Raw genomic sequence first — 20230 nt, 5'->3', positions numbered from 1 at the left:
CCCGCCGCACGTTCTGCTCGGGCACCACTTACGCTTGGTCCCGCCCCTCGCTTCGGCTCCACCCCCACGTTCGGCCCCGCCTCTCACGTCCGTTCAGCCCGTCAGCCAATCCGGCTCCGACTCGCGCCGCAGGCCCCGCCCCACTCCCGGCCCCGCCTCTCACGTCTGGGTTCCCGCCCCCGCTCCATTGCGGCCGTCCATTCGTCCCGTCAGCCAATCCGGCTCCGTCTCGTGCCGCAGGCCCCGCCCCCAGCCCGGCCCCGCCTCTTACGTCTGGGTTTTTTTCGACCCCGCCCCACTGCGGCCGTCCGTTCAGCCCGTCAGCCAATCCGGCTCCGTCTCGCGCCGGAGGCCCCGCCCCACTCCCGGCCCCACCTCTCACGTCTGGGTTCTCAACCCCGTCCCACTGCGGCCGTCCGTTCGTCCCGTCAGCCAATCCGGCTCCGTCTCGCGCAGCAAGACCCGCCCCCCGCGCCGCAGCCCCCACATCCGGCTCCGCCCCCGCACTTCCGGGCGGCGCCGGCGGGGCGCTCGGGCCTGGGCTTCGGCGCTGGGGGCGCGGGCTCCGCGCTCGCTCGGGAAGCGATTCCGGCCGCCGCCGCCGCCGCCTCCGCGCAGGACCGGCCGGAGTCCGGCCCGAGCCCCGCGACCGCCCCGCAGGCCGGAGAGAGCGGGCGGCTGCGTCCGGCGCGCCCCCCGCGGCCTGCCCCGCGCCCCTGGGCCAACGCGATGGGGGCAGCCCGGGGCCGCGCCCCCGCCCCGGCCCGCCGGCCGCGCCGCCGCTGAGCGCATGGGCCGGAGCCGGCGGGCCCGCAGCTGCCCCGGTGAGCGGGCGGGGCCGGGCTGGGGGCGCGGTAGGCCGCGGCGGGCCGACCCGGAAGGCCGGGCCCGGGCGGGCGTGCGGGGCGTGTGCGGGGCCGCCCACGTGCGTGCCTGCGCGGGGCCGCGGGGCCCCCGGGCCGGGGAGCGGGCGGGCAGTGCGGGCCCGCTGCACCGGGCGAGGGTGCAAAGGGGGGAGACACCCCCCCCCATGGCGCGGACGGGCTGGGCCGGCCTGGTCCTGCATACTGGGCTTCGGCTCTCCCCGGCCTGCCCGGGCTCCTCGCGGGGAGCGGAGCTAGGAACGATCCGCCGAAGTGGACGTGAGCTCAGAGCCGAAGGAAAGGCTCCCGAGGAAAGCCCGGCCATGGTTGCTCTCAGTTCCCGTTGGGGCTCCTGGGTCCTGCCTCTCCGGACTCCCCCAGGCTCAGCCCATGGAAACAATTAGTTGCACAGCAGCGGGGAGAACTTGGGAACAAGTTCAGGTTTGGGGCCTAATGGCACCCAGCTAAGCTAGCAGTGACTGCAAACTCACTCCCTGGAACCCTGGAAGGTTTTTTTTTTTAATTTTTTATTTAGGGGACCTGAGAGCTCCGTGGGCGACGCTCTTGTTTACATCAGGGACCAGAACTGGCCTGACCCTGAGCACCTTAGCAAGTGGCCCAAAAACAAACCAAAAATAGATCCCCCCCTCCCCCAGGGACCAAAAGGGAAAGTATAAACCCCACGGTTTCTGTTTGGTTTTCTTTAATTTTTTTTTCTCTTTTTCTGGTTTGGTTTCGGCAAAGCTAAGTGGGCTTTTAATTTCTCTTTGGTCATGGGTGATGACCACATATGTGGTGAGGTCTGGATTCATGATTCTAGAGTTGAATAGACAGGAAACCAGCCTGTAAACCTCCACGCTGCCCTGCCTGCAAGTCAAAAGTTCAAGAGTGAAGTTGTGGTGCTGCCAGTGAAAGTTTTCTTGGGTATGGGGGGGATGATCCTGGCAGATAGGCTGGTTGGGAGAAAGTAGAGGGGTGAGCATAGCTCTCTTATGGAAAGCCATTCGAGATGCAGGGCATGGTCTTTGCTGGTAGCACCTGGCAGCTAGATTTCCCTAGCTGCTCTGTGTTCTTTGCTGTGCGGGGACCGAGCCTGTTCCACTGCTAAAACCATATGTGCCGTGTCCATGCCCACAGGGCACCAGACGCCTATTCTCAGAAGCAGAGTGTCTCAGGGATGCCATCATTAGTGGTTGTTCACACCTTAGTGGTTAGCCTTTTGATTCCTCAGTAAGAGGCAAGGATTTGTTTCTGGTTTTAAGTTTGGTTTTCGAATCCTACCTGGCGTGCTCGGGGCTGACTCCTAGCTCTGTACTTGCTCAGGGATCATTCCTGGCGGGGCTTGAGGGTCCGTACACAGTGCCTAGGATTGAACCAGGGTTGGCTGCGTTACAAGCCGAGATTCCTCCCTATTCTGCTCCCTGCGCAGAAGTCCAGCGTCTGTGACAAGTGCCCTTTCTTAGGCTGTGAGTCCAGGGCTGGTGGAGGCCTTTCTGGGTTCTCGAGCCATTTACTTGGAAGACACAAATGCCCACCTAGGGAGCAAAAAGTGACCTGGTCCCTGGGAGATGCTTGGCAAGTCGTTGGACTCAGGTGCACAGGGGAACCAGGTCCGGACTTGCTTCCTTGGGTGCGGGTGGGACTCCTAAGCCAAAGTGGTGTCCATAGAATATAGCACGTTGGGGCTGGAGAGATAGCATGGAGGTAAGGCGTTTGCCTTTCATACAAAAGGTCATCGGTTTGAATCCCATATGGTCCCCCGAGCCTGCCAGGAGCGATTTCTGAGCATGAAGCCAGGAGGTAACCTGAGCGCTGCCGGGTGTGACCCAAAACAACCAAAAAACAACCAAAAAAAAAAGCATGTTGCTGCTGAAGTGCCCGTGGGCCTAGGCAATCATTCGCTGTATGGAGGTCCCTGGCCTACTGGTGGGCCCTTCCCATGTTTGGGTGCTCCTGGTTTTTAGCCCCTGCCAGCTGCCGACTGGAAGAGTATGAGAATCTGGCGGGGGTGGGGGGGGGGGCACATGAAAGCCAGACTAGGATGTAGAGTGGGGAGAATAGTTTTTGTGTTGTTGTGAAGGCTGCTGCTGGTGGTGGTTTGGGGTGTTTGGGATTCAATCAGCCACACAGCCATCGCAGGTAGAGGCCTTTCCCTAGTTGGGGCTTTCATCTCATCTCCTTTCGCTTGCTCTGTGCTCCTGGGCATCTGGACCTCACAGGTCTCCTATCCACTGAAAGTCGCCACAAATGTGCTGTCTGCCCACCCACCAGGTAGTAGATGTGGCCCCGGCATGTGGGGCACTGGAGCCCCAAGGGATGCGCAAGGAGTACTGAGGACCAGGGCAGAGTTTGTCTCTACTGGCTTGGTTGTGAGCCTAGGTAGGACAGAGTTTGGGATCCTCGGGCTTACTTAGCTGGAAGGTATGTTTGCACCTGGGTCTTGCTTTCCTCCGCATTCCTTGCCATTAGGTGGGCCTTGGAGCCCTTTCTTCTAAGGGCACTTCCCATTTGTATCAGGCCACAGTTGGTGGTACTCAGGAGACCAGGCAGTGCTGGAGTCCGTGTGTCCCACGTGCAGAGCTCTGCAGCCCATTGGACCATCACTCAATCCAACACTTTTGAGTTGAGGGCAGTGTTTCTGAGTCTGCTGGGTGGCATGAGGTTGGCTCTCAGCACTGCCACAACAGCATGGAGGGCGGGAGGGACAATGGCCACCGTGGCACATGCTTATAACATGCTGTGGGAGAAGGCGGGAAGGCCTCGGGGCTGGAAATGGGCCAGTATGAGTGTCTCCTGCACAGAGTGTGTGCGCTGTGTCCTGCTTCCTGGGCCTTGGCCTTGGGCTAGCCTGGAGAGACGTGCTCTCCCTTCTCCTCTCTGAGGGCCTGAGTTGCCCCTCCAGGAACCTGTTGGAGAAGGCTGCTGAGGTCCCTCTGGCAGGGACCCACCTTTCCTAACCCTTGTCCTCTTACTGCTTCCCACAGGGCGGACTGACTCACCCGGGAGCACTGAGTACTGATGTGCTAGGCTGCGGGCTCTTTGCTCACTGACGCTCCCAGTCCCAAGATGAATGTCCAGGAGCCGGGCTTCCCCTTGGACCTAGGAGCGAGCTTCACCGAAGATGCCCCCCGGCCCCCTGTGCCTGGGGAGGAGGGTGAGCTGGTGTCCACGGACCCCAGGCCCGCCAACCACAGCCTCTGCTCTGGAAAGGGGCCTGGAACCCGGGGGGAGACGTCCACGGCCACGCCCAGGCGTTCAGATCTGGATCTGGGCTATGAGCCCGAGGGCAGCGCCTCGCCCACACCCCCTTACCTGAAATGGGCCGAGTCGCTCCACTCATTGCTGGACGATCAAGATGGGATCAACCTGTTCAGGACTTTCCTGAGGCAGGAGGGCTGCGCAGATCTGCTGGACTTCTGGTTCGCCTGCACTGGCTTCAGGAAGCTGGAGCCATGTGTCTCCAACGAGGAGAAGAGGCTGAAGCTGGCTAAAGCCATTTACCGCAAGTACATCCTCGATCACAACGGCATCGTGTCCCGGCAGACCAAGCCCGCCACCAAGAGCTTCATCAAGGACTGCGTCATGAAGCAGCAGATCGATCCTGCCATGTTCGACCAAGCGCAGACTGAGATCCAGGGGACCATGGAGGAGAACACCTACCCCTCGTTCCTCAAGTCCGACATTTACCTGGCCTACACGCGGACAGGCTCCGAAAGCCCCAAGCTCAGCAGCGACCAGAGCTCTGGGTCGGGCACTGGGAAGGGCATCCCCGGGTACCTGCCCACCCTGAACGAAGACGAAGAGTGGAAATGCGAGCAGGACGTCGTCGAGGACAATGGCAGAGACCTGGTTCCGCCCGGCAGGTTCACACAGAAGCTCCTGCTGGAGGCCACCTCCAGCCGACGGTCCAGCGAAGGCAGAGAGTTGAGGCGAGTGTGACACGGTTGCTTCCCTGTTCCCTGTTCACCTGGCTGCAAGAGGCTTGTCCTCTGGCCCACAGACAGGGGTGTCTGTCTGTCTGTGTGGGGGGGCACTTCGCTTTTCTTTATCTTTGGGGGCTACACCCAGCAGTGCTCAGGGCTGATTCCTCGTTCTGCACCCAGAAAGCACTCCTAGCTGTGCTTGGGAGACCATTTGGGGTACTGGGATTCAACTCCGTTGGCCATATGCAAGGCAAATGCTTTAACTACTGCACTGTACTATTTCTCCAGCCCCTCGACTTTTCAGTTTTCCTTTTTTGGAGGGCATACCTGGCAGTTCCCGGTCTGTCTCTTGGCTTTGCACTCAGGAATTGCTCCCGGCAAGCCCAGGACCCTCTGGGATGTTGGGGATTGAACTTGGGTGGACTGTGCGAGGCAAGCGCCCTGCCCTCTGCACCATCGCTCTACATTCCCCCTCCTATTTCTCACATGACTGTTCAAAGCAGCTTTGTGATTCCTAGAGTTGCTTGCTTTAAACTTTGGTACTTTTGTCATATCACTGGCCCTGAGTTCTTACCTTGTTATCAAGTCATCTTAAGGTACTATCCCTTTTTGTTAGTTAATTAACTAATATACTTGGGGTAGGGTGGGGGGTTTTTATGCTTGGGGTTTGGCCCTCACCTGGCAGTACTTAAAAGTTTCCTCTTGGGCCCGGAGAGATAGCACAGCGGTGTTTGCCTTGCAAGCAGCCGATCCAGGACCAAAGGTGGTTGGTTTGAATCCCGGTGTCCCATATGGTCCCCCGTGCCTGCCAGGAGCTATTTCTGAGCAGACAGCCAGGAGTAACCCCTGAGCACCGCTGGGTGTGACCCAAAAACCAAAAAAAAAAAAAATAATAAAAAATAAAAGTTTCCTCTTGGAGCCGGAGAGAGAGCACAGCAGTAGGACACAGCCGATCTAGGATGGCCGGTGGTTCGAATCCCAGCATCCCATATGGTGTCCCGTGCCTTCCTGGTGCGATTTCTGAGCGCAGAGCCAGGAGTAACCCCTGACTGCTGCCAGATGTGACCCAAAAACAAAACAAAAAAAAAGTTTCCTTCCAGTTTATTGCTCAGGGTCACTCCTGGCGGTGCTGGTACTCAAACCCAGGCCTCCACCTGTGGTGCAGAGCTAGTGTTCAAGCCTCTGAGGTCCCTTCCCTGCCTGTAAAATCACTTTCTGGGTGCCCGGCCTCTGATTTGCACTGAGAGCAAATGGGTAGTGGTTCACCAAAGCTTTTCTGGGCAGGGACCGTGGCCATCGATACTCTTGTAGGAGGTTTCAGGGAAGCTTGAAGGGTGTTGTAGCCCACAGTGCATCCAGAGGGTCCAGAGAGAGAAAAGAATACGTGGGCATAGTCTCTGAGCACTTCAGGGTGATTGGAGGGCTGAGGCTGGTGGGCCTCACACCACCAGCACCTAACCTGGATGCTCTCTGCATTCTGTCTTGTGGCAGGGCCTGGTGAAGGTTGGGGTCAAGGTCAGCACTGACCCAGCTCTGGGTTTCATGTCAGAGTCATTTGTGGGGCTCTCCAGGTTGCCTAGACAGAAGTGAGCTCTAGCAAATGCCTTGGTCAGTTGGTTCTATAGCTACTCTTCCACACCTAAAGAAATGGCCCAAGCGAAAAAATAGGGAGTCTGGAGCAATAATACAGCAGGGAGGGCTCTTGCTTTGCACGTGGTTGATCCAAGTTCCATTCCAACATCTGTAAGGTTTCGGAGCCCTGCTAGGAGTGATCTCTTAAGTGTGGATCCAGGAGTGTCACCCTGAGCATGGTCCTAGGGTATGTTCCAGATACCTAAGTATGTCTGTCCTGGCATGAGTAAGGTGGACTGTTTTGCATTGCCTTGGGCTGGCGTCTGCAGCCAGGTGCCCTGCGTGAGTTGGATAGGGGCTGAGTCCTGACCCCTTGCGTGTGAGACAAGTGCCCTACCTACCCATTGTACCATTGCTGCAGCCTCTGGTCTAATTTTTATATTTTTTGGTTTTATTTTGGGTCACACCCTGCAGTGCTCTTGGGTTACTCCTGGCTCTACGCTCAGAAATCGTTCTTGGCAGGTTCAGGGGACCATATGGGATGCCGGATTCGAACCACGGTCCTTCTGCATGAAAGGCAAACGCCTTACCTCCATGCTATCTCTTTGGCCCCCTAATTATTTTTTTCTTTTAGTTTTTGAGCCACACTTGGTGGCACTCTGGTTGCTCCTGTCTTGGCTCTGCGCTCAGACATCACTCCTGGAAAGCTCGGGACTGTATGGGATGCCAGGGATCGAACCTGGGTTGGCTGCATGCAAGGCAAATGCCCTACCCTCTGTGCTATTACTCCGGCCCCTCTGGTCTCATTCTCTATCTGCTTTTTTTTGTTTGTTTGTTTGTTTTTTGGGTCACACTTGGCCAGCACTCAGGGGTTACTCCTGGCTCTATGCTCAGAAATCGCTCCTGGAATGCTCAGGACCATATGGGATGCCAGGATTCGAACCACTGTCCTTCTGCGTCTAAGGCAAATGCCTTACCGCTGTGCTATCTCTCCAGCCCCCACTCTGGAATCATTCTAACCAGTTATTTCAGTGGGTCTAACTCAGGGTCTTGAGGATGGTGAGGGACTATCGCACGCTGGCCACCAGATGGCCTCAGTCTGATGGCTTGTGCCCTGGCCACTCGCAGGCTGGCTCTAGAAGAATCTTTCTTGTGTACCCTTCCCTTAAGTGACCAATGTTTAGGTTGACTTACATACGCTGATCATTTACTCCATGTAAATGATGATTACCTATTGGAAAGATTAGATAGTTGTGGCCAGTGGATGGCTTATGCCTTTGTGCAAATAAGGTTTTGTGGGAGGACCAACCTTTTTTATGGGGTATAGGCTGACTGAACCAGAGGGTACTCTGGGGCTCAGCCCTATAGGGGCTCAGTGAGTAATCATGTGGTATGCCAAAGGTTGAACCCAGGTTAGCCGTGCACAAGACAAGTGCCTCACCTGCAGGACTACCTCTTCACTAGATTACATTTGTAAGTCAGGATGTGTGTGGGTTGATTGCGGGATAACCAGTCAGATCACATGTGTCTTATCCAGATAATGGTCTGTAAGTGAGCCTATCAGATCATGTATGTAAATAAGAGCCCAGACTTTGGGGCCTGGAGAGATAGCACAGCGGTGTTTGCCTTGCAAGCAGCCGATCCAGGACCAAAGGTGGTTGGTTCGAATCCCGGTGTCCCATATGGTCCCCCGTGCCTGCCAGGAGCTATTTCTGAGCAGACAGCCAGGAGTAACCCCTGAGCACCGCCGGGTGTGGCCCAAAAACCAAAAACCAAAAAAAAAAAAAAAAAAAAAGAGCCCAGACTTTATCCTCCATTCTCAAATCAATAACAGTTTTCTTCTGAAATGATTTTCCCCCTTCCTTTCAATTTTTGGGCTATACCCAGCAGTGCTCAGGGCTTATTCTTGGCTCTGTGCTCAGGGGTCATTCTTGGTGGTGCTTGGAGGATCCTAGGATATCCAGCAGGGATCAGATTAGGATCGGCTGCATGCAGGACAAGCACCTTTATAATGGTATAAGCTCTTCGGCTCCCCTCTGAAATACCTTAACCATTGACGTTTCTGACCCCACCCCACCCCATCTCATGCCTGTTTCCAGTAATGAATTCCTTTAATGAGATTATGAGTGATACCCAAATTTTTGTTTGACCTTCACTTCAATTTTAGCTTTCGACATCTTTGACTCCTAGAGGGAGTCAGACCTGATGACTAGCAAGGGTGGCATTTTTTTTTTATTGTAAGAATTTATTCAAGGGGCCGGGCGGTGGCGCTGGAGGTAAGGTGCCTGCCTTGCCTGCGCTAGCCTAGGACGGACCGCGGTTCGATCCCCCGGCGTCCCATATGGTCCCCCAAGCCAGGAGCGACTTCTGAGCGCATAGCCAGGAGTAACCCCTGAGCGTCACCGGGTGTGGCCCAAAAAACAAAAAAAAAAGAATTTATTCAAGGGGCCCGGCGGTGGCGCTAAAGGTAAGGTGCCTGCCTTGCCTGCGCTAGCCTTGGACGGACCGCGGTTCGATCCCCCGGCGTCCCATATGGTCCCCCAAGCCAGGAGCAACTTCTGAGCGCATAGCCAGGAGTAACCCCTGAGCGTTACCGGGTGTGGCCCAAAAACCAAAAAAAAAAAAAGAATTTATTCAAGGGACAAAATTGAAGGGTGGCATTTTTTTACTGTTTTGTTTTGGGAACCACATGTTGGTGCTCAGGGATCTGTCCTGAGCCCAGGGGACCATTTAGGGTGCTGAGAATGAAACCCATGTCAGCCACACGGAAAGTAAACACCTTGCCCTCTGCACATCCAGCCCAAGGTTGACACTTTTGGCTAAATTAAAGTGTGAGAAATAAAAGGTGCTACAGACGTAGAGTTTGTGCCTTTCATGTGTGAAACCCTGGGATTTATTCCTGAAACTGGGAAAACAAAAAAGATTGAGCAGATAGCTCAGGAGGCTGGAGTATAGAGAGCATGTGGATTTGATCCCAGGCACTGCCAGATGTGACCTCCCCCAAATAGAATGGGAACTGGGCCAGCGAGATCACTCAAAGGACCAGAGCAGCTGCTTTGCATATGGTGACCTCTGGCACCACGTGGTCCCCTGAGGACTCCTGAGAGCAGCAAACCAGGAGTAGCCCCCAACCCAGTACTGCAAGTGCTGCCTAAAAGCAGCTCAGTAAGGAGGAAGAGAGGATGGGGCCAGAGCGATAGCTTGGTGGGGAGGGTGCTTGCCTTGCACACACTTGGGTTTGATAACTGGCATCTCCTATGGTCCCTGAGCCTGCTGGGGATGATCCTGAGTGCAGAACCAGGAGTAATCCCTAAGCATTGCTGGTGTGGCCCGAATACAAAAACGAAGGAGGGAAGAAGAAACCTATTTTCCCTGTTGCTCAGAGCCCCTTTACTTAAGAAAGCAGTTTTGGGGTAATGGGGTCCATTCCCTCAGCCCTCTAGACTCTTCAGGAGCTGAGCTTGTTCTGGAATGGGTTGTGGACTCAGACGCACCCAAACAGCATGGACCAGTGAGCCACCCACTCTGAATAGGCCCTTTCTCAGCAGCACGCGGCTAACAAGGCTGGAGTTCATACCTGAGCTCTAGACTGGTGGTGTTGGGATCCCTTGGGTGGCCTGGTTTGTGCTGGGGTCTCCTGTGTTTGGGGGCCCCTGCAAGCTGTGAGCCTTAAGCCCTGTCCAGAGGGTTGGGATGGGCAGGTGCTCTGAGATGTTCCCTAGCTAGAGGGTGGGGCAGGCTGTGTCCATGCTGAGCTGGGTTCAGGGGAGCGAAGTCTCTCTTTGTGGAACAGCAATGCTTTGTCAGCAGATGAGCAGGTGCTTCAGGGCTGAACTGGGAGATTGGCTGGCCAGGGTCTGCATCCGGCACCCTCAAGAGGCTGAAGTTAGCCTAAACCTCTCCTTGAGGTGGGATCAACCTGGCCACGTGCGTGTGCTAGAGAAGGGCTGACTCCACATAAACGTAGGGAAGAGCAGATCACAGATGCGCAAGTGTGGGAGAAGCAGGTGGCGCAGTGCCTCTGGGTGAGGGGTTCCTGCTGAGGAGTAACATTCAGGCCAAGTACAGTAGGGACATGAGGGATGGGACTAGATGGGCTCCTGGTGACTGGAGTTCCCCAGGCCATACTGCAGGCAACTCAATGAGGAGGCTGGGGATGGTTTGGAGAGTCCCCGGGCAACTGGTTTGCCCCACAGCATTCTTCCTCTGAAGCAGCGTCACATGTATGTATGGTCCTTGTTTAGCCTGTGCTCTGATGGCTGTGGGAAGCAGTAAAGTGCCTGCAGTATGGAGGTAGTCAGGAGCCACCTGGTATAGCACCAATTGCCCGGTAGCACCAGCAAGCAGCTCTGAAGGGGCTAGCCAGGCTGTCTGATCTCTGCACTGGGACACATGTTACCAGTATGAGTTCCAGGAGAGCAATCTGTGTGGCCGGGTTTTGAGGTGCCCGTGGCTAAGTGATGTGAGTGCCAGAAGCCAGTGTTGTCATGTGCCAGCTCTCCCAGGTAGGGGCCAGCTATGCGCCAGTTTCCGTAGAAAGCAAATATTAAAGTAATGATAACATATTAATAAATAACCATGAATTAAGGACTCTCTGACCAGTGCAAACACTAAACAAACCAATGGGGACAGGCCAGGGAGAAGAGAAGGGCCCAGGGTTAGTATGCTGTGAGACCCCCAGATCTGGTCCCAGGCACCACATAGTCTCCAAGCATGGAGCTGGGAGTGGACCTATTGAGCACCGCCCAGCTGTGATCACACTTCACCGAAGCAGGGACAGTTTTGAGATGGGGTGCCAGCCTCTTAGGAGAGCACAGAACGAGGCCCTGGGATGCCAATGTTGGTCTGCAGTGCAGGGGAATATTCTGGGAAATGATGGGCTCGGACTCCCCATAGATGATGCAGCCTGCCTGCCTTGGGGCAGTTGGGTTGGCTCTTCCGTCAGGCTGGGTGTGAGCTAGAGTGGCAGTTGAGATGGAAAGAGCACAAGGGAGAGCCTGGACTTACACATAGCCCTTCCCCAGCACCACATCAGGTCCCCTGAGCATCATCTGGAATGATCCCTGAGCACTGTCAGATGTGGCCGCCAAACTAAAATGAATGAATAAAGTTGGGGGTTTCTGTGCCTTGGGCTACATGCTGACATCTCCTCTGGTCCCCAGGTATGGTTCATGGCGAGAGCCTGTCAACCCCTACTACGTCAACTCTGGCTACGCCCTTGCACCGGCCACCAGCGCCAATGACAGTGAGCAGCAGAGCCTGTCGAGTGATGCCGACAGCTTGTCCCTCACTGACAGCAGCCTGTAAGTGTCCCTCACCTCACTTCCCTAGAACGTGCTTGGATGCACCTTCCTGTGCTACGCCCTCCCTGAGCTTAGGTGCCTTGTGAAATGGGTGAGGCCTGCTACAAGCCCATGGGTGCTGTGCCCAGATGTGATCATTGTAGTGACACTATCTTACTCAAGAAAGTGCCGAGAAGCCCCTTGGTTCCCGGTCACAGAGACTAGCTCAGGGGGTTGAGCACAGGCTTTGCATGTGGGAGGCCCCCATCGTCATTTCAGGACTGCCAAGAACAACCCCAGCACAGCCAGCTCCAGAATGTCTGCATGATTCTGTTTTAGGCCACACATGACTGTGTTCAGGGATCACTCCCAGCAGTGCTGGACTGGGATCCAGGTCATGGGCAATAGTCAAGAGCCCTGCCTACTGTACTCTTTCTGCTTTGCCCCGATTTTATTCATTTAGTCTTTTGGTTTTGGGTAAGCCGTGCTTACTCCTGGCATTTTTTGGGGGGGGGACCATCTGAGTTGCCAGGGATCGAACCCGGGCCTACTGGATGTCTGAGCTCTGTGAATGCTACACGTCCTCACCTGTATTCGGGTCCTTGCAGGGACGGAATCCCCGCCATACCGGACCCGCAAGCAGCACCGCCGGGAGATGCAGGAGAGTGTGCAGGCCAATGGGCGGGTGCCTCTACCTCACATCCCTGTGAGTACCCGCCTACCCCTCCAGAGCATTGAGAGACAGGGAGAGGGGCTGGGTCAGAGCATGCTACTCCTGAATCGGGGGAAGATTCTGTAAGGTGCACCTTCTGCAGTGAAAGCAGCTAGGAGAGCCGAAGCCAGCCTGGGTGGGTCCCTGTGGGGCTTTGCTCACCCCAGCCCTGTCAGTGTCTGGCATTTGTGTGCAGCTGCGACACGACTGAGCACCTGTGCAGTGCGTGAGTCACAGGGACTCTGAGGATCTGCAATCATGTCCTCATTGCCACAGGGACAGAGTGCAGCAGGCATGTGAGAGGGGCCAGGGCGAAAGCTCTGCCCCTTGCCCTCACTTTGTCTGAGCCTTTCAGTCACCTGATGCTCGCTTGCCCCTGTTGGTGACCCCATCAAACTGTCCCTGCCCCCCTCCTCAGCCCCCTCTACCCTCACTTGGACCTTAGTGGCTTCAATTGGGGTGGGGGGGGTGGGGTTGGACCATACCTGCCAGCGCTCAGGACTTACCCTGGCTCTGCACTCAGAGATCGCTCCTGGTAGGCTCGGGGCGACCATATGGGATGCTGGGAATCAAACGGAGTCTATACAGTGTTGGCTGTGTGCAAGGCAAACACCCTGCCGCTGAACTATTGCTCCGGCCCAGTGTCTTCTATTTTAAAACTTTTGCTGGGCTGGATCATTCAGGGGATATGGCACATGCCTTGCGTGCGTGCAGCTGAATCTGGTTCTCCAAGCGCCGGGACTAGCCCCGGAGCATTCCTGGGTCTGGCCCAGCAAATAGGCAACATGTTTTGCTATAAAAGAACTTTATTGGGGCCGGAGAGATAGCATGGGAGGTAAGGCGTTTGCCTTTCATGCAGGAGGTCATCGGTTTCGAATCCCGGCGTCCCATATGGTCCCCCCGTGCCTGCCAGGAACGATTTCTGAGCCTGGAGTCAGGAATAACCCCTGAGCACATGCCGGGTGTGACCCCAAAAACCACAAAAAAAAAAAAAAAAAAAAAAAGAACTTTATTGTGGGGGGCCGGAGATAGCATGGAGGTAAGGCGTTTGTCTTGCATGCAGAAGGTCGGGTGGTTCAAATTCCGGCATCCCATATAGTCCCCCGGGCCTGCCAAAAGCGATTTCTGAGCATAGAGCCAGGAGGAACCCCTGAGTGCTGCTGGGGTGCCAAAAACCAAAAAAAAAAGAACTTTATTTGTGAAAGGTGGAAATGGGAATAAGTTGATGAAAGTAGAGTATCGTGGTCATAACATGCTTTAATGATCCGGTGTTTGGATACCAGAGCATACTGGATTTTTTTTCCCTTCTTTTTTTTTTTTTTTTTTTTTTGTTTTTGGGTCACACCACGGCACGTGCTCAGGGGCTATTCCTGGCTCCATGCTCAGAAATTGCTCCTGGCAGGCACGGGGGACCATTATGGGACGCCGAGATTCGAACCGATGACCTTCTGCATGAAAGGCAAACGCCTTACCTCCATGCTATCTCTCCGGCCCCTTTTTCCCCTTCTTAACCAGTGGTTTAGGTTATTTTCCCAGGTAGTGGGGGGCGGGGGGTGTTCCTGGTGCAGGACTGCGGGCATGAAAGAGGGTGTAGACAGCCACTCTCCCTGGTACCTAAACTCCAGTGGACTTCACTGGCTCATAAAGTGTGGGTGCTTGTACTCTTGTGCACACGGGTGCCCGGGAGGTGTGCCTTGCCTATGTGAAAGGACATTTGACCAGAAATGGCAGCAGTAAAAGGCTGGTTCCCTGGTGGAAAGGGAAGAGCTGCCCCCATGCAAGAGTGAATTGACCCTGGGTTCTTCTCCCCTGAGCGCTTCTCCATTGACTTGTGGTCTGTCCCTGCAGCGCACCCACCGAATGCCAAAAGAGATCCGCGTGGAGCCGCACAAGTTTGCTGCGGAGCTTATCCACCGCCTGGAGGCCGTGCAGCGCACCCGGGAAGCCGAGGAAAAGCTAGAAGAGCGGCTGAAGCGAGTCCGGATGGTGAGTGCTGCCATCCTGGAGTGCTCTTGTTCAGCTGGTTGGGTTGGTTGAGCGGCCCCTCCATGGCCCCTCTGCTCTGTGCACTCATGTATCAGGGCTAAAGTGCCCCAGTTCCTTGTGAGATGATCCTTCTAAGGGGCGGGATTCTGGGCACCCCATTGCCCCCACTCAGAGAAAAGGCCTTTTTGGCAACAGGGTACATGTAAAGTACCATATTTTCCGGTGTATAAGACGACTTTTGAAACAAAAAAAGTCAGCCGAAAATCGGGGGTCGTCTTTTTTTTGGGGGGGGGTCGTCTTATATGCCGAGTATATCCCGAAAAATGTTTCAATATGCCGCTAAACGAAAATTGTCTGAATATTGCCACAAAATGAATTTTCCAACTCGATCCTGCACCAATCACTGCAAGGCTGCTCGGACTGCCTCTCTAACTCAGCCAATCCAAGCAGGCTTTTTATGCATGCAAATTAGACAATGTTCTGGACCCGAATCTACACTGTAAAAAGCCTGCTCAGATTGGCCAGAATCAGAGAGGAAGTCTCTTACAGTATAACCTTTGAACCTTTGCTTGTTATGATTGGCTCACTGTGGTACATGAGCACAGGAACACATGCAGCACAGGAACTTTCTGTTTGATACAGCGAATATAGGCCTAAACCTATGTTTTAACTGCAAAATTAGGGGGTTGTCTTATACACCCAGTCGTCTTATACGCCGGCAATCACGGTAAATTAGGACCAGCCTCCCTTGTGGTTTGGGGCCTCCTGGGCACTCCTGGCTGACAGTCCTGCCAAGCCCATGGACAGGCCCACAAACCCCCTCATACACAGCCCCTCCCGGAACATTCCCACCAGTACCCTGGCCTGTTCTCTCATCCTTGGTGCATATGCAGGATCAGGAAAACCCAGCCTTGTGTCCAGTCATAGCTCTCAATCTCTCTTTGGCCCCTGCAGGACCCACACAATAGTCCAGGATTTAGTGGCAGGGATGAGTCTTCATGGTCTCTTTTCTGTGACAGCTTCACAGCACGTCTGTGCCAGGCCACCAGTGGGGTCTGTGTCATCACCAGTAACTGCCTTAGGGCGGGGCAGTTTAGAACTATGGTTCCAGAAACAAAGCAGGCAACAGGGCCTGGGCAGTGAGGTTGGGAGGTTCAGACCGAGACACATGTCAGGGAACCACTGGGTCCCAGCCGCCCTGACCCTATCTGCGCTCTGACCCCTTCACCTTGTCTGCACAGGAGGAGGAAGGTGAGGATGGTGACGGGCCATCAGGGCTGGCAGGCACCACTCACAAGCTGCCCTTGGCCTCCACCTGGCACCACTTCCCACCCCGCTACATTGGAGGCTGGCTGTGGGGGCCTACGGATACACATGAGGAGGACCCCGAGAGCATCCTGGATGAGCATGTGCAGCGCGTCCTCAGGACGCTCCGGCTGCCAGTCGCCAGGGCCCGGCCGCCACTCTCACCGACAGCCCTACACGTGTCCAAGATGTCCGGGGTACTGGGGGTCACAGCCACTGGGCACAGGCAAGCATCTGCCCAAGTTGGGGCCAAGCACAGCCACCACCACAGCCACCACAGCACCACCCGGCCCCAAGGAACAGATTGAGGGCGAGGCCGCCGCACACAGGGCAGCTTCCCGTGGGGCCCAGATCCGCATGGGGCCCACTCAGTCAAGCCCCCGCAGCCACACAGGAGAACCTGGGCACAGTGCTCGGCGCCGGTGATAGCCTGGCCCACAGGTGAGCACCCTCCACTGTTTCTCTCGGTTTCTTGCCACTCCTGACATGACCCTAGGGATTCTGCTACCGGACTCACAGTTGGGGCACCTCGGCTGGACCCACAGCCCTGGCTAGGCTCTGTAAAGCTGAGCTGGAGAGTGCCCAGGCACTACTGCATGTCCCCCGGATCCCATCCTCAACTGGGAAAGTGTCCACGCAGAGGTTGTGGGTGTGTTCTTGGCTTTGGGGGGGAGGGGGGTGCTGAGAGGACGAGGAGCAAATCCCAGGGCCTAGCTTGTGCTATGGGGTGTGGCCTGCCATGACGGGCATTCATCCCAACAGCGGGAAGGCTGGTGTCCACCTCCAAGCGGAGCGGCTAGGAAGGCCGAATCGGGGCGGGAGTGGCAGCGCAGAGGGTCCCGGCCCCACTGAGGAGGTGAGAGGAACCAGAAGATCCTGCAGTGGATCATCGATGGGGAGAAGGAGATCAGCAGGCACAGGAGGCTGGCCATGGGTGAGTGGTGCAGTGAGGCGGGGGGCCTGCTGACTCCTGTCATGCTGGTCTTGGGCCGGGATGGACTGAGAAGGGAAGTTCAGACTCCCGATTGGTCTCCAGGTGCTGTGGGCACCTTATATCCTCAGAGCCCTGACCTCGGACACCTGTGAAATGGGAGACGGGTGTAGATCATAGGCTGGAGGGACCCACCGGTCACTGGGGCAGTTTCTGCCCTGAAGGTGCCTCAAACCCCTCTTGGGGCCTCCTTGTCTCCCCACCCCCCATTTTTGACACTGTTTTCCTCTAGTGGAGAGGTCTGTACTGTCTCTCACTTTTGACCTTGCTGCTCATTTGTCCTTCCTTGTACCCAACACACACTGTCATTGGGCTGCCTGGAGCCCAAGTGCCCATCCATCTGTTTTTGCTGGCTGTATGCAAGGCAAGTGCCCTCCCCTCCGTACTTGCTCCAGCCTGGAGACCCAAGTTTGAACCTCTGATCACTCAGCCAAGAAAGCCCCAATCTCCTTTATCCCACATGCTACTAAGGCAGTAATGGCTAACCTTTTTTTTGTTTTGTTTTGTTTTTTTCGGGCCATAACCCGTTTGATGCTTGGGATACTCCTGGCTAAGTGCTCAGAAATTGCCCCTGGCTTGAGGGGACCATATGGGACACCGGGGGATAGAACTGTGGTCCTTTCCTTGGATAGCGCTTGCAAGGCAAACACCTTACCTCTAGCGCCACCTCACCAGCCCCTATGGTAGCTAACCATTTTTTTTTTTTTTTTTTTTTTTTGGTTTTTCGGGCCACACCCGTTTGATGCTCAGGGGATGCCGGGGGATTGAACTGTGGTCCTTCCTTGGCTAGCGCTTGCAAGGCAGGACACCTTACCTCTAGCGCCACCTCGCCAGCCCCGTGGCTAACCTTTTTGAGCCCAAGTGCCCAGCCCTCCCGATGGCCAGTCAGGCCCTGTTGCCAGGTGAGCTGCAAAGCAGACACTGGCACACTTGCCTCCCGCTGTGCTGCATATCTTAATTGCAAACCTTCCCGCGTGCCAGCTGCAAGGCCTTCATGTGCCACAGGTTCACCATCGAGATCATAGGCCCTTAGTACCTAGAGCCTAGTAACGAGGGCATTAGAAAATGAGAGAGATGGGGCCGGATGTGATAGTACAGTGGTAGGGCCACTTGCCTTGCACAGGGCCAACTTGGAACAGACCTGGGTTCAATCCCCGGCATCCCATATGGTCGCCCCAGCCTGCCAGAAGCGATTTCTTTTTTTTGTTTTGTTTTGTTTTTTGTGTTTTGGTTTTTTTTTGGGCCACACCCGCGGTGCTCAGGAGTTACTCCTGGCTGTCTGCTCAGAAATAGCTCCTGGCAGGCACGGGGGACCCTATGGGACACCGGGATTCGAACCAACCACCTTTGGTCCTGAATCGGCTGCTTGCAAGGCAAACGCCACTATGCTATCTCTCCGGGGCCCGCCAGAAGCGATTTCTGGGTGTAGAGTTTGGGAGTAACCCCTGAGCACCACTGGGTTTAGTACAAACAGAAACAAAATATTGAGAGATGGAGGGCAAGGCTCCTGTGAGCCAAGAGAATGGCCAAGGGACATAAGGATAACCTGGGCCACATGCTGCCAGCTCCTGCCTTTGCCTCCAAGCTCACATACCTATTGTTCCCTTGCTTCCAAAGGTCTTCGGGGTGCCAAGAAGCAGCAGGCCCATGAGAGCTCCAGGCCCGTGTGTCCATCGAGCGTCCTGGGGCTGTGCACCCCTGGGTCAGTGCTCAGCTCCGGAACTCGGTGCAGCCCTCGCATCTCTTCATTCAAGGACCCCACGATGCCGCCCAACCCAGCCCCCAACCCTCTGGACCCAGCTGGAGGAGGCACGCCGGCGTCTGGAGGAAGAGGAAAAGAGAGCCAGCAAATTGCCCTCAAAGCAAAGGTTCGGGGTGTGAGCACACAGGCCCTCCTGTGTACCTGCTTGGGGGTCTCTCTCTCCTGGACATGTCCTTCCCTGAAGCTGGGATGTGGCATCTCTGCTGTGTCAGAGCACTGGGGAGGAAGGGACTGATCCTGGGTAGACCGAGCTTGACATGGCTCACCGCAGGGCCCAGCTCCTCAGCCCATTTGCAGCCTGTGGGAGCCACACTGCCTCTCAGAAGGCTGGCCCAAGGCCCCTTGCCCTTGCTCTGGCCTTGCAAGCACCAATGTCCACCATGGGTGTAGGCTGCTGTGTGTTAGTGTGCACAGCGTGAGCCTCCCGTGGACCTCCCCTGGTGCTTGTGGTGGACATGGTTCTCAGAGCACATTTCTGATTTGACATGGCTGCTGCAATGGGTGCTGAGCCTCACCCAACTCTCCTGGGATGGGGGCCCTGTCCAACCTGGTTCACATGGTCTGGTGGGGGCTGCTGTGTCTTCCTCTGTGCTTCTTGGGTCCTCTCTCATGCTCCCCCCGAAAGCCGGGTATGGAGCTGGATGGAGCAAGCAAAGAGATCTTGTGTGTCTGTGAGGGGCTCACATGGTCACACCTGTGTGTACCCACAGGACCAAAGTCCCAGAGGAAAGGTGGTGGCGCGGCCAGCCCTGTGACAGCATCGTAGTGGCCTACTACTTTGTGGGGAGCGATACCCTACAGGACCCTTGTGCGCGGGCCGCGCAGTTACCCTCGGGCCAGTTCAAGGAGCTACTGACAAGAAAGGCAGCTACCGGTGAGAGATGGCTGGACTTGTACCCTCTATGTCTACCCCTGGTGGGACCCGTCCCTCTGTGTCCTCCTTCACCTTCCACTCACCCAGACGGGATGGTTTGAAGACTAGGCCCAGCAGGCAAGATACCACGCCCTGCCTTGAGGGTGCTCAGGGCAACCCTTGTTGAGCCCTGAGCACTGCTGATGGGCTTCAGCAAGCCCATCTCCTCCCCCTAGGCCCTCTCCTGCTGGGTCTCTGGGGTAGGCGAGCTTCTATGAGGGGATGTGGGCAGGTGTCACCACTGGGGAAGGGCTCAGCCCTGGAGTCAGGCCAGTGCACCCGCTCCAGTAGAGCTGGTGCAAAACGCCTCCTTCCCCACCCTGCCCGCAGGATACTACTTCAAGAAAGTAAGCGATGAGTTTGGACTGCGGGGGTGGTGTTCGAGGAGGTCCGGGAGGACGAGGCCCATCCTGCCCGTCTTTGAGGAGAAGATCATCGGCAAAGTGGACAAGCTGGGACTGACCCACGGCCCCTCCTGGTACCCTGAGCTGCCACGTGTGTGGCCCACAGTTCCTGGCAAGAACCCTGGTCTGGCCTTTGGGCATTGGTGCGTCCAGGTGGGCAGGGAACCCTCCGAATGGCAAGGAGGGAGCCTGCCCGTGCCTCCAGAGCAAATACTGGGAGTCCTGAGGGCAGCCCCACACAACTCCGCCAGACTCTGCACCTCCTCAGCCCGGGGAGCCTCTGCTCGTCTGTCACCGAGTGCCTTCAACGGTGTTGGTGCAGCTGGGATCCGAATCCAGCTTCTCCAGCCCCGGGCCCATGTAAATATGTACATTTCTCAGGCCAGGGCCAGTGAGGGCTGTCCCAGGCCCAGTTTTCATGCGCTGACTTGTACAATTATCTTTTCAAAGGTACTTGGATAATAATAAAATAAAGCTTTTTTGGACCTTCCCTAGCCACAGTATCCCTGCTCTTGCC

At 56.0% G+C, this 20230-nt stretch overlaps 1 protein-coding gene across 1 annotated transcript; it reads left to right on the top strand.

The window, feature by feature from the left end:
* The first annotated feature begins 807 nt into the window (after positions 1 to 807).
* AXIN1 (axin 1) lies at positions 808 to 20203 on the top strand. The gene is given in 19 exon segments (XM_049768011.1): positions 808 to 824; positions 3848 to 4792; positions 11521 to 11661; positions 12249 to 12258; positions 12260 to 12346; positions 14201 to 14338; positions 15580 to 16020; positions 16023 to 16084; positions 16406 to 16497; positions 16500 to 16577; positions 18252 to 18298; positions 18301 to 18387; positions 18389 to 18427; positions 18429 to 18509; positions 19115 to 19133; positions 19136 to 19270; positions 19640 to 19671; positions 19674 to 19715; positions 19717 to 20203. Coding segments are annotated over 18 exon segments (2853 nt in total). The 5' UTR covers positions 808 to 824; positions 3848 to 3929; the 3' UTR covers positions 20176 to 20203.
* The last annotated feature ends 27 nt before the right edge of the window (positions 20204 to 20230 follow it).

Source organism: Suncus etruscus, chromosome 2, assembly GCF_024139225.1.
Source record: "Suncus etruscus isolate mSunEtr1 chromosome 2, mSunEtr1.pri.cur, whole genome shotgun sequence".
Classification (NCBI taxonomy): domain Eukaryota; kingdom Metazoa; phylum Chordata; class Mammalia; order Eulipotyphla; family Soricidae; genus Suncus; species Suncus etruscus.
The sequence above is the reverse complement of the archived record's forward strand: the minus strand, read 5'-3'. Positions and strand labels throughout refer to the sequence as shown.